The sequence below is a fragment of the Mixophyes fleayi genome, chromosome 11 (genome assembly GCF_038048845.1).
Source record: "Mixophyes fleayi isolate aMixFle1 chromosome 11, aMixFle1.hap1, whole genome shotgun sequence".
Classification (NCBI taxonomy): Eukaryota; Metazoa; Chordata; class Amphibia; order Anura; family Limnodynastidae; genus Mixophyes; species Mixophyes fleayi.
The window spans coordinates 88,078,568-88,091,774 of NC_134412.1; the positions used below are offsets into that span (position 1 = coordinate 88,078,568).

General features: G+C 40.1%; 1 protein-coding gene across 5 annotated transcripts in view; it reads right to left on the reverse strand.

Annotated features, from left to right (window-relative positions):
* PRDM16 (PR/SET domain 16) overlaps window positions 1-13,207 on the reverse strand; it is a 48,839-nt gene that overhangs the window by 5,697 nt on the left and 29,935 nt on the right. For all 5 annotated transcript variants that reach the window (XM_075190160.1, XM_075190162.1, XM_075190161.1 and 2 more), the window contains 4 exons: window positions 12,382-12,551; window positions 11,598-11,675; window positions 7,917-8,086; window positions 6,960-7,134 (listed from right to left, as the gene is read on the reverse strand). In XM_075190160.1, coding sequence (XP_075046261.1) covers window positions 6,960-7,134; window positions 7,917-8,086; window positions 11,598-11,675; window positions 12,382-12,551 — 593 coding nt within the window. The remainder of the gene's footprint in view (window positions 1-6,959; window positions 7,135-7,916; window positions 8,087-11,597; window positions 11,676-12,381; window positions 12,552-13,207) is intronic.

A 13,207-nucleotide genomic window follows, 5' to 3' on the forward strand; every position in this document is an offset into this window, starting at 1 on the left:
TGGCACAACTACTGAATCCTCTTCGTGGTTCTAGAGCAATTACTTGTTGATCAATTTTTCTCCAGTAATTGCCTGACAAGCAATGAGTCCAACTGCTTACCCAAAAGGACCTGAACACTAACTGCAGTCTATCCATAATCTACAGTGGGTTCCTAGCACTATCCAGTCCCAGCTGCTAAGCTTCCATATAGCCTAACCCTGACTTTATCACATCTACAACTAACACACTCTCAAGCAAATCTTGCCAGGAATTGTAGCAATTCCTCGTGAGCAATTGCTCCGACACGGAATTATATTGGCAGTATTATGAGCAATTGTATCCACAAGGAACGGTCTTGCAGGGAGTATCAAAGTGTGGAAAGTTTTATCAATTGGACGGTCACGGCCTTGTAGATTTAGGGGCTACTGAGAACTTGGTGCTACAATTTATGATATGATTTTGTTTTCACTTTATAACCATTTGCACTCAACAACGGAACTCTGAGTTACTGTATGTGCACATATCTGCTATAATGTGGTTCAACTGGCGGATGACAAATTAAATGAGATGTCCCAGTGTGCCCCCACCCCCAACTAAACTGTAAATATCCAAGACACTTAGGTCTATTTTAAGTCTAAACACACACACATATATATATATATATATATATATATATATATATATATATAGATATAAAATGTCCCTTCTTGTAAAAAAAACCAAAAACAACTTGTTTTAATTCACTATTTAGCCTAATATGAGATAAAAGGAATCACATTTTTGCTGAATTTTGTCAATGGTCACCATTTGTAAACTCGTTCCTCAGTGACGTCACTGGTTCCTAGTTTACCACTAGGCTGCTTCCATTCATGGGTCAGCCTACAAATATATTAAACAGTCCTGTATTTTGCAGGGGATTCTGGAGTCAAAGTGGCTACCGAAAAATGTAGGAGCTGTCTATTTATAGTGTTAAAAATGACTTGAATAATAAATAAATATATAGCTCTGCAAATGATCCATGTCTATAACATTGAAGCCTGTATCAGGCAGCCATGAACTAAATTACCCTGCCATCAACAACAACAAGTATTCATTAAGCTCACTTTCAGGCCTCCCGACTACAAGTAGTTAAAATTCCCATCTGCTCTGTTGAATAAACAATGCAAGCTACAAAAATTGGTTGGCGATTAAATAGCCCCAGTTGCTGTCAGCATCTCCGAATGCCATTTATCACCCGCCCAGACAGACAGAAAACAAACGTCATTTTGATAGCCTCTATTCTGAGCTGTCCTGGCGACATTCGCAGTATGTGTGGGAATTTGAAATGAACTACACCCAGTTTATTTACACAACTCGCAAATGAGGATTCAGTGGGGAATAACCTGCAATATGTAGCACAGATGCTTTCATTAAGGCTTTTGTTCATTAGCTGTTCTCATGAATTATTTTAACATTAGTCAATGCTATTTTATGTAATATTTCAGTTTGAACGGGCTTCTTTTATGCAAGGTAAGCACATTTTAAAGGGACATTATACGGAAACATTTTTTTTTAAAAAAGAAGTCTTGCAGAGCTCCTCTCAGTGAAAACACCAAGGGTATTCCCATATCTGAATATTATTTAATTTAAAAGTTATTTAATGGTTTGATATAACATGTATCCTTTTGCATTGTTAATTCTATTTTGACCGCTAATAAACACTTGTTTAAAAAAAAAGTTATTTAATGGTAAAGCAAAGCAAGAATTCTACCACGTCTGTGCTAAACTGCCACTGGGGGGCAGTGTTTAATTGTAATCTAGAGTGGATGCTTGGCAGTCACATACGGGAGGTAGGCAGTCTTTATGCTGAACCAATATTCAGCCTATGGATTCACTATGAACAGATGACATCACTCAGGGCATGACATGACTTTGGGGGCGTTCTCAAGAATGGTTCAGACCTCAAACTGACTGCTCCCATTAGGAGTAGGCAACAGCAATTATACATATGGCATCTACTCTATGAAAAATGAATATGTTTTTGTGTGCAGAGTAAATCTGGGTACACACTACAGAAAATAACTGCAAATATGAATTCTGTAATGATTTTCCAACTACGGTAAGTCCCGATGAGCAGCCGATTCACGCATACACACCTACATGATTTACCTTCAGATCTGTGATCTCCATCTCTCATAACCATCTGCTGAAAAGATTGTGGCTCTGAACACTCTACAGATATCTGTCTACGCTGCTGATTGTGAGTGTGTACACACTTCCATATTTGCCCGAACTCGTTCCATCGTTGATCGTGATTTTTAGGAAGTTTATAAAATCAAACGATACAATGTGCTTACGTACGATAAAACATGATTGTGGAAGCCAGGGGCTGACTGGCAAAGTTTAGCCCGGGGGGAAAGACTCTACTTAGCAGCCCATTAGGAACATTTTGCCCCTGAGCGCACACACTTATGCCACTTCGGACCTAACAGTCCTTTATCCTGTGATTGGCTCGATAATTGGTTGAAAAACCTGTAGGGTGCATCCAACTTTATATCCCCATAGTCCACTGACAATTTATAGCCAATGTGCACAGAAACAGTACTGCAAAACATTGCTCCTCTTTAGATTGGATTGTAGTATAAAAACCTACACACAAGTAACAAAGAAACAACTGCAACAACGTAACACAGCACAGATACAGTTTTGTAAACAACTTATTGAAGAACCTAAAAGTAATAGAACGTGTGCTGATACAGGACTGCAAACAAAAGTGCTAATCGTGTCTTTAACCTAAGAACCTGGGAAAATAAACTAAACAGAAACAGTTTTAGAATAGAGAGGAAAAGCTCCTACACCTTAATAAACGTCTACACAAACAACTGCTGGCTGCGGGTCCCAGCTGGGGGAGAGGGGACCGGAGACCAGTCCAGGCCCTCTCGTCTGATTAGGATGATTAATGCCACGTCCTTCTTTTAATATACCAGCCACTTAATTTCAGCCTAATGATGGTCTAGCTACAGTCCCCATACCACTCCTATCCTTCACACGCTCTAAATCTCCTTTCCTTCCAAATTAACGCTGAACGAGGGGCTTATAATGGCAGCTTTATATTAGGCGCCCTTGTTCGTCCCAGCAATGGTTCTGTCTTTTTATCCATGGAAGGTCAGCGAAAGATATTTACTAGCAAAGTGCAAAAGTCCAAAGCAACCACTGAGACCTTGGTTTTCCTGATCTAACTTGCACTATCTGAGACTTTCCTGGTGTTGTGAAACTACAAGTCCCAGCTTGCTTTTCCAGTAGTTAGCCAGCCAATAGCTGGCAGGGTGTGCTGGGACTTGTAGTTTCACAAGCCATAGGTTGGGCAGGCCTGGCCTAGACCAACCCATCTAACATTGATTCCTGCACGTTTGTCCTTCTTTAGTAAACACATCACATTTACAGGGGGTTTCCACCTCCATACTACTGTTGGTCTGTCGTCCTTCTGTGCCTTTCAGCCATGCTTTTATAACAGCTGTTGTTTAAAGGTTGGTGCCCTGGAATATGGTAGCGATGTCTGTATTGAATACAATTGTATCCAGGAAGCAGCTTTCTGTCGTAGCCTGTGGCGTCACAAATAAACAACTCTATCTGAGTATATAAAGTCACGGCTGAAAATCACAGAAGTCAGTAAATTAAATGCGAATTGGTAATAAATGTTGCGTCAGCCTCACTGCGAAACCATTATTTGCGATTGAATTTTATGGTAATATTTTGCCCACTCGGTGGCGCTCTTCCATTGCTATAAATTATATTTAATTGCTACAGCTGCAAACAACATGACAGCTCTCTCGTTGTTTCAAAAAAGATTAACAAAAGGAGAAAGCACATTTTCTGTACACCAAAAACAACATCCCTGTTTTTTTTTAAAAAAAAGAATATGTATGGAAACAAAAAAACTAAAACTAAACAAAATTGTACTTAATAAACGGCAGGTTTCGCATTAAAACAACAATACAAACATTGAAACTTAAAAAAAACCAACGAGAAATTAAATTAAAAGCGTAACTATTTCTACGTAACATGATTCATATTGTAATTCAAGAATACATTTATAGACGGTAATAAAACCGTAGCTTCGACTGTAGACACCAACCAATCAGCAGTGAAGCTGCCTGTTACGGCCGACTGCGGAAAGATTATGTGAGTGTTTTAAATTCAATAAAGGAGTCCTTAAACTTTGGAAAGTTGACAGCGCAATAAACAGCAATATAAATTCTCAGCATGTGACATTTGTCGAACAGGCTCCAATCCAAAAAGACCCCTGGAGTAATAGCATATTGCATTCATTTACATTCGAATATAGGTGTCTGGTATTTCGCTAATAGAAGCACTTTGTCCTTGCCGGTTTACTATTGATTTGCCAAGGAATCAGAGGGTCTGATGACACTTTCTGAGTAATGGATAGGGAAGGAGAAAGTGAGCTGTACTTTGTTAACAGTACTGTAACGGATCTCATGATAGAAGCCTCTGAACGATATTCTGCTCATACAATAACATGGTCCTCAGCGCACAAATCTGCTGGGACCCATAACAACCGGTTAGGTGCTAGCTGTCAGTTTTCTAGTCTAGGTTACAAATGAGAGCTCACAACAAAAATGTGCAGTGGGGGATACAGGGCTAGTCTGCAATGGGAAAGGAATGTTGCGCAAAGATAGAAATGGAATAGTGCCACCTAGGGGCCAAATTAGTTTGTCATTATCAGACATGGCATAGCAGTGTCCTTGTTTTACTCAGCAAAAGAGCATATACACAACATATGGCTTCAAAACATAATTTCTCAGTAAAAATGTCCCATCACGCTAAACCTCTGCCAAGTACGGCATTAATCAACAGAAAGGCAAACAAAATGGTAATTGCTGCTACTTCTAATTTTTTACAGTGCCAACAAAAATTCTTTCTTGACAAAACAACTCGATTTTTTCATCATAAAATCAAGTAACTGTTTCAAGCGCAACATGATTTTCAAACATATTTACTTTGAAGCCCGCACCGCAATATCCATAGAAGAAAAAGAACAGATTTTTCAGTGGGTAAAAAAAATACGTAGAATTATTATCCTTTGTATGTTGGCAAAATATATTGTGGGGCTGTATAAATTCAGGAACAGAGATCCTTCAATAGGGCTGTGATCTCAATGACCACAATATGAAAGTGGGAGGAGCACGATATCTTAAGGGCGTGTGATTGGTTTGCCATTATCCAATCAAGAGCCTCTTGCACATCACACCCTCTCTTCCCCACAACTGAACAGAATGTTGGCTATTAATAGAAATATCTAAAATAAATAAATTGCCAACGGCTACAGAGCCACATTAACAATTAAACCTGGGGCTGTTGTAATTTCAGATATGCAAACCAAAAATCAATGTGCACAAATGCCTTGAGCTAAATAAAAATAATGTACTATTCTAATGCTGTTACTGTTTTTACGATATCAGGATTTATTTTAAGCCTTTCTATTAATGTGCTTTGCAAAACATATTCCCACAGAATCTATTTGTAGCAATCTTTGTGCGCTTGAAACAGTATCATATGCTATTACTGCAATAAATTCACCTATTTAAGGCAAGCCAACAGTAGATCAAACGTGTAGTAACTGAAGACGTCAAACTGGTTCCCTATTAGCGGCTGCAGCAAAACATCTGCCATTGATTAATTGTGCAGAATTCTATTGGGAGCGAGCTGTACCATTCTGTAACGGATGGTAATTTTCAATTTATACGCAGAGAACAGATTTGGTCCCTTTGCGCTCACGTATAGTATTATAATCTGGAATTCATCATGCAATTTTTTCGAGCGATATGTTTTCAACTAAATATCCCTGAGTGTACTCCAGCGACCCGTACCTCTCAACTCGTTTCATAAACAAAATATTTTCCTGGATTGGGTTTCAGTAACATCTTACAGCGTCATTTCAGGGGTTCTGTTATTATGGCTCATTGTTCCCACGTGTGACATCGCAGAGCACAAAACCCTGGAGACAAAACGTCTGTCAACAAGGGAAAGTCTACAACTGTGAGTTTATTTTAAGGGTTACATAAAGCAAAATAGATACACAAAGTCTCTTTTGCAAATATAACCCCAATCCAATCTGGAAAGGTCTTCTACATACACTGTCAAGCAGAGTGTACACAGCACTTACATGCGCTGTAGCTGGGCCAGCCGTAAGAAGATCTCTGTCTGTGTCTGGCCCCATCTCCGCAATATCTGGCCAATTTAGCTACTCCGTTTAATTGCCTATGTTGAGTGGTGTCCCAGAAATACCTTGCTTGCCCCCCACCCACACCCAACGGTCCTTCATCTATACCCCTTAGGCCCATATTCAGCTTTGCATGCAAAAAGAGCAGGGGGCTGGCAATGTTTGCCCCTGCACAGCTGGTCCACCGAAGATGCTTCATAATTGTATTAGTAACAAGACAACAATCTATGATCCTTAATATAAGAAGATCAAAACATTTTCCGGAAATGTTATATTTTTTTTCCCCCCGCATTGTCCAAGTCCCATTATTTGATTAATAGTTTGCACCTGGCGGTCTGCAGTCCCAGACTCAGGAAAGTTTGCGTAGTACTGGCAGCATAGTTCAGCACAGCTGGCTCTGAACAGCGGGTATTCACTTTCAAGTAACTTATCATCAGCGAACATCACGTTTCATACCAAAGTGCATATTGCCTGATTTAACACAATGATCCAGCCACCCCCGTACCAGATACACTGACATAATACAATTTTCTTATAGTGTCTCATTATTTATTCACAGTTTCACTGTGCCAAAAATATTTTGGAATCATTGAGGAAATGAAGTAACGCTGAGAACCATGGCAGTATCTCATAACAGATTAAACTTTTTACAGTGAGCAAAAAAAAAAAAAAAAAAAAAAAAAGGAGAAAAAAACCAATCTATAAAAAAAAGAAGGAGAAAAGAACAAATCTATAAAAAAATATTTTTTTTTTTTTTACCTTTTTTCCGCTAGGCTTGAAGTTTGATTCAACTCGCTATTTGCAATAAAGTTTCGGATTTCCGAGAAATAGGAATCTTCTTTCTCGTCTAAAAGTGCATGGTTTTCGGATTCAGAATTAGGGGACGAAACGCTGGTTCCGTGGTGGTTTCCGATTACGCCTGAGTGCTGACTCACTGGACAGAAAAGAGGGAAAGTTAGCGAGAGGGGTTCAAGTGTCGCTCTTTAGGGATTGCAGGCGTACAAGTACAACAAACCAATTGTTAAGTCTTTATTAAGAACAGTGTGAGGTTTTATTAAACGTTTGCCTATCAGATGTCACAAAGAATCATCAATATTTGCCTGTGAATTCTTTACAAAGCAAAAGTTTCATATTTTTGACTCTAAATGTTTAGCTTATTTTACCACTTTAACTCTTATGAGTTTATTATACAATAAATGCTTCCGGTTTTCTATATATTTTAAAGTAATTATAACATTTCTTTGGGCGAGCGACGTGATCAAGAGTCTGTCGCACAGCACACGTTGATCGGATTGTTTACGGCTAACCCCATTACCAATACATTGGGGTTGAGGTTATTAAGGCATGAGTGCTCCCACAATGCTGCTGGACTTGCTGGATCAGAAACGTGCTCTATCTGTATCTGTTAGTGACCTCCTCTGTAAATAGTCCTGGTTTGGTGTAGTTCCGAACGCCTTAATACCCTCTACCATTCTACCTTAGAACACTGAGACTGTCTCAGAGAAAGAATTATAAAGGCCTAAAGATCTCTTGCCTGGGAAATAGGTAGACAAAATTACTTTTCCAAAGTTACAAGGAGCCAACACTGACATCCAGGTCGCCACACCTTCTGTGGCCATGTGTATTCTCCAGGTGTTCAAAAGTTTATTTTTTTCCCTATGCAACTATTGTCCTGTGGATTAGTTTTATGGAGTTTCGTATTTTCTAGCCCTTTACCTGGAACATTTTCATGTTCGTGTTTTTTGAGGTGTCGGTCCAGGTTGGTCTGCTGGCCGAAACATCTATTACACAAGTGACATTTGAATGGTTTTTCTTTGTTGTGTATGTTCCGTACATGCCGCTGAAGGTTGGAGGAGATGCTAAAAGACCGGTCGCAATATTTACATCTGTAAAGGGAGAGGAAAGAAAAATGCAGACAATTTAGTTTAGTTACATTTTAACATCTTTTCTCCTGTGTCCAACAAGCATTTATTCAATGGAAACTGAGTGTGGAGTGACAAATCTGTAGGTCATATATTGTAATTACCAATTTACTGCGTGGTCATCCTGATCTGCCAACTAGGAAGAGTTTGGCGTACTTTGGCTCCGCAGATGTTGCAGAGCTGTAAGTCTATGCATGCTTGTGTCATCAAGCATGCCAATATCGATAGCTCCATAGCCACAAATGACTAATCTATGTTTGGATAAGGTTGGATACTTAACAGCATGTTTGGAAGTTATAAACTACAGGAATGATCCTGAAGGTATCTGCCTAGATATGGTATATTCCTAACTAATAAGGGATAAATTACACCAACGTCCTCCCCACACAACATTTAATTGTATAAAGGGGAAGCGTAACATTTAGATATATAGAATAAAAAGTTCCTGTAAAACAGTTTAGCTCCAGCAGTGTAATTATACTGCTACCACTACTTCTAACTCCCATCGGTACTCAAACTATGGGGTAGATTCACTACAACTTCTGAAAAATGCAAAAGTGAAGGTGTTGCCCATAGCGACCAATCAGATTCTAGCTATCATTTACCTAGTACATTCTAAAACATGATAGTTAGAATCTGATTGGTTGTTTGTAACCGCTTGGAATAGGAGAAGCTGCAAACTATCTATTTAATATCTAATATATAATTTGGACTTTAGAAAATGTTAATGAAATAAAAGTAAATAAAAACACAACAAACTGGGAGCATAAAACAATTAGAAAATATATATTACCAAAACTTGACAGCTCGATATATACACATAAGACGCATACTACAGACAGCTGGCATCTATTTGGAAAATTTCACAACCAGGATGAGACCACTTAGTTTGTGCTCTAATGTATCCCCCCCCCCCCTCCAAATATATATACCCCTCTGCTTCCATCACTTGGTCTCCTATTCCCCCTACTGATTGCACCGTATGACCTGGCAAGCCTACACGAGCAAAAAGTTGATGTAGGGCGTCAATGTAAGGCTCAAACAGAGAGCTGAACTTCACATCTGCAGCCGTGTGTTCCCCAGCGATGAAAAATATCACATTTTTGTCCGAAAAAAAAAAGTAAAAATAACCTCCAGACTGTAACATAAATAGAATGAAAGCGGAGTAACAAATTAAAACGATTCTGGCAGGTAACGCTGCCAAAAAAGATGATGTTTTCTTTAATGAAACAAGAGAGACTGGTACTCAGTACCCCACACTTAGATCACACTTATTGCACCACAAAAGTAGAAGGATAATGATTTATTCCCGTCGGTTTATTTAAATCATTCAGCTGGCGTGTTACCATCCAGAGTTTCTCTTCGCTGTAATGGTGAGAAAGCTGTACGTGTTTTATAAAGCTGACGGGCGTTCGATTGCAGTGCAGATTAGATCCGTCTTGTAGAGACATTGATCCTCGCTGGCTCTGATATTTTATCTTTGTTACTTAGCATCGAGTCCGTTTCAGGCGCAGGATGCGCTACCTAATGAGTTTACACTACAGATTTCCAATAACGCACCTAATAAAAGCACAATGTAGTGTAATCACTACCAAAGAGCCAATAGCCACACAGGCAAGTGCTTTCATTGGTCTAACGTGCTCTAGACTGATCGAAGGCTAAGATTTGATTGGTCTCTGGGTGGTATCACATTTGCGTCAGGTTATTAAGTACGCCTTTCAAGAGGGTATTTACAAATGGGCAGCGTAATGGAGCATCAAATACCTGCTTGGCAAGATGGGGGCTTTTGTGCAGGCTAAAAAGATTAAAAGGGTGAAAGGCAATTGCCCACGTATCTATACCAAGATCCTGATTCAATTTCAGGTGTAAGCCCATCTTACGTGAAATCATTCCACACATGCGCCAGAACAGGACTTAGGCCAAGAAACTCAATTGCAAATGCAATTCACGTCCCCATGCAATTGATAATGACTGTGTATGACTTGAAGGGGGGGGAGCAGGGTTAGAAAGCGGTGGATGTACTTAAGCAACGTTCAGTAAGGGTGTGCCAGCACAAATGCACCAGCTACAGGGCAGTGCCGACTGAAATAAAAAAAGCACTTTATTTTATAGTTGCTTGCTGCGCTCTGCCATATTTTTATGACGTTCCACCCCACCTCAGGAGCTATAAAATCACCATGTACTGATACTGCCACAATACTTTAAATAAAGCATTTTTGTCAATGTTTCAAGGTCTGTACTTTTGTAAAATATTTTTTTTCTATTTTTAAATGTATTTTTTGTTTTCCATTAGAGGATATGAAAGGCCAAATTTGGGCCCCTCAGTCCGTAACTTCCTGCCTCCAATCCTGACCTTGTTACAGGTAGCCCCGTCCTCACTTACACAAACACACAAGTGGCCAGGTCACTGCCTCCCACATGGTCAGCTCCTCTCCTGCTTCTGTGACCTTTCCCACGATCTGATTGGCTACAGCTTGCCTTAGCTCCGCCCACGCTTAAAACTGGGTGCACACTGGAGTGCAGGAGATGAGTATTGATAACTATAATGTGTCGGTTCCCTACGTCTAATGCAATGTGTATAGTGTTGTTATTTTTAGGACTTACTTCACTGAACTTAGTCACCGCAGAGCTTGGCTCTAAGCGAGTGCTGATGTTGCAGAAGCCAAATTAGGGAAAAGTACACGATAATTCCAAGACACATAACATTTCCCAATAACTGCCAACTCCGGTTTCCAATGTTCCCCATTAGTCACGACGCATCGCTGTGTTGTATCCCAATTTTTTTTCCCCTTCGTTTTGAGAGTTCCTAATCGAGCTCTCTGATCTGGCAGGCGTGCGTGCGTGCAAAATTACTGAGACAAAATTATTACTTTTTTTTTTAAAATTCATTCCAAGCAATCACTGACCAGAGTTCCACCAGATACAGCAGACATCCACAAAACAAACTTTCAAAACAATTATACTGACAGTCACAGTTGTCAGAGAGCAAAAGAAATCAATGACAATTAAATTGTTCTATAAACATCAGATCCCACAGGGGGAGAAGGGGGGGTCTGGGTGCTCCTATAACCAGAAGTATGTCTAAGGCAGAAGCATTACACGAAACAAATACATTAGTTATCTGGTAGAGGCCCAGGGAAAATAAAATCACTTCTATTCCTAAGCTGGACGTCTTTCTTGGTAACTTTTATAGTGACTAAAACTCATATACAAATACTTGAGAAAGTTTGTAGTCATTCCCCACAATCTAAAAGTGGAAACTCTCTAAGCCCCACCCTAGATCTGCCCAAACTCCACCCCCAATCTACCCAAACCCCACCCCGATCCTCCCAACAACTCCCCTGCTGCCATGAATTAGGAGCGTCCCGCCAAAATGTAGACTATTGGGGGTGTGGCCTGAACGTGTAGGGAGATCAGGCAGGAGAATTGGCGCCGACAGTAGAACAGGAACATGTATGATATCCAAGGGCCCTACCTGTATGGTTGCTCTCCCGTGTGGGTCCTGAGATGTCTCGTCAGATTTGCCGATCGTGGAAAGATTTTTCCACAGTACCTGGTAATAAAATGGGAAAGAATTAACGTGCTTACGCCCCATAGGAGTACGGCCATCAGGATGTGTAATATAGAGAGTTACTAACAGTGTAGTAAAATGACGATGGAGAAAATGACAATATAAGTGCAAATAAATCCCCATCTTAAAAAAACAGAAAATAGGGACAATACATAAAAGTGACTCAATACAATGAAACTGTTTATATTAATCTATTTCCAAGAAACGCTAAAACGAGCAGTCGTATATTTCCAATGGGGAAAAGCTGAGGTTCTAAGACGTATATATAAGACCTCTGTAATGTGAGGGAATTGATCAACCTGTGGCTCTCCAGCTGTTGTGAAACTACAAGTCCCAGCATGCCTTGCCAGCTATTGTCTGGCTATCTACTGGCAAAGCATGCTGGGATGTGATGTTTCCCAACACCTATAGAGCCACAGATTGGCGAGGTCTGGATTACACTCAAATGCGCCCCCTAGTGGTGGTTGTCCAACATCAATGCAAAATCAGAAGTTCATAATCAACTTATGCTGTGAGCAACTTATTATTTGTCCCTCTCTATATAGCTCATAAACATTACTGGAAATAGAAAAATATAATGAATATAAGAATAATAATAATAATAATAAGAAGAATATTATGGCACATTTTCCCGTTACATTGAGTGCAATGGGAAGGGCTTGTGGTCGGCAGCGGTCATGTAACATACCTGCAGGTGTAGCGTTCTTTTCCTTTCCGCAAGATCGAATCTGATAGAGTTGGGGGTGGAGAGCGAAAATTAAACGGATGGTGCGGGAGGGGCTGTAACGACGTCCCCGTGTCTGTTTTCAAGTTGGCAAAACTTTCCAGCTTTTCCGTCATGGTTTCGATGGCGGACATCTAGATAGAACAATGGATACAGGGAACGTCAGCAGAGAAGTGGCATCCAGTATAATATTACTCTTATCATCCTTGTCCCACAAATGGACTGAACGGCAGTGATACTTTGATACAGTAACTAATTTTTACGATATCCATTGTGTCATTCATACTGCTAGGTATAGTGGACACCTTGGTAGTTTAAGACTGGAACGAAACACCAAATAATAAATTTTATTAAAAAGTCCTTAAAAATCTTGTATTCATATGTATGACCGTGATCAATGGGTCATTGGTGCTGGATTACATGTTCTGCGCCAGGTGTGATGGTATCTATCAAAGAAGGTGCTATTGTGCTGTATATACCAAGAACAAAAAACAGAAATTCACTTTCTGCATCAGTGTTACAGGAGCCTGACAAAACTACTCAGTGTTGCTGGGGGACCTTGCTCCTTCCACTATATAACTCTCAGTCTGTGGCTTCCTGCTGCCTCCATTCCCCTCCTCACATCATGTCACTGCCCCTGTCACATGCAGTCCTGTCCTCACTAACATATCACTCATCTCCTTATATACTCTGTGCTGCTGGGGGACCCTGCTCCTTCCACTATATAACTCTCAGTCTGTGGCTTCCTGCTGCCTCCATTCCCCTCCTCACATCATGTCACTGCCCCTGT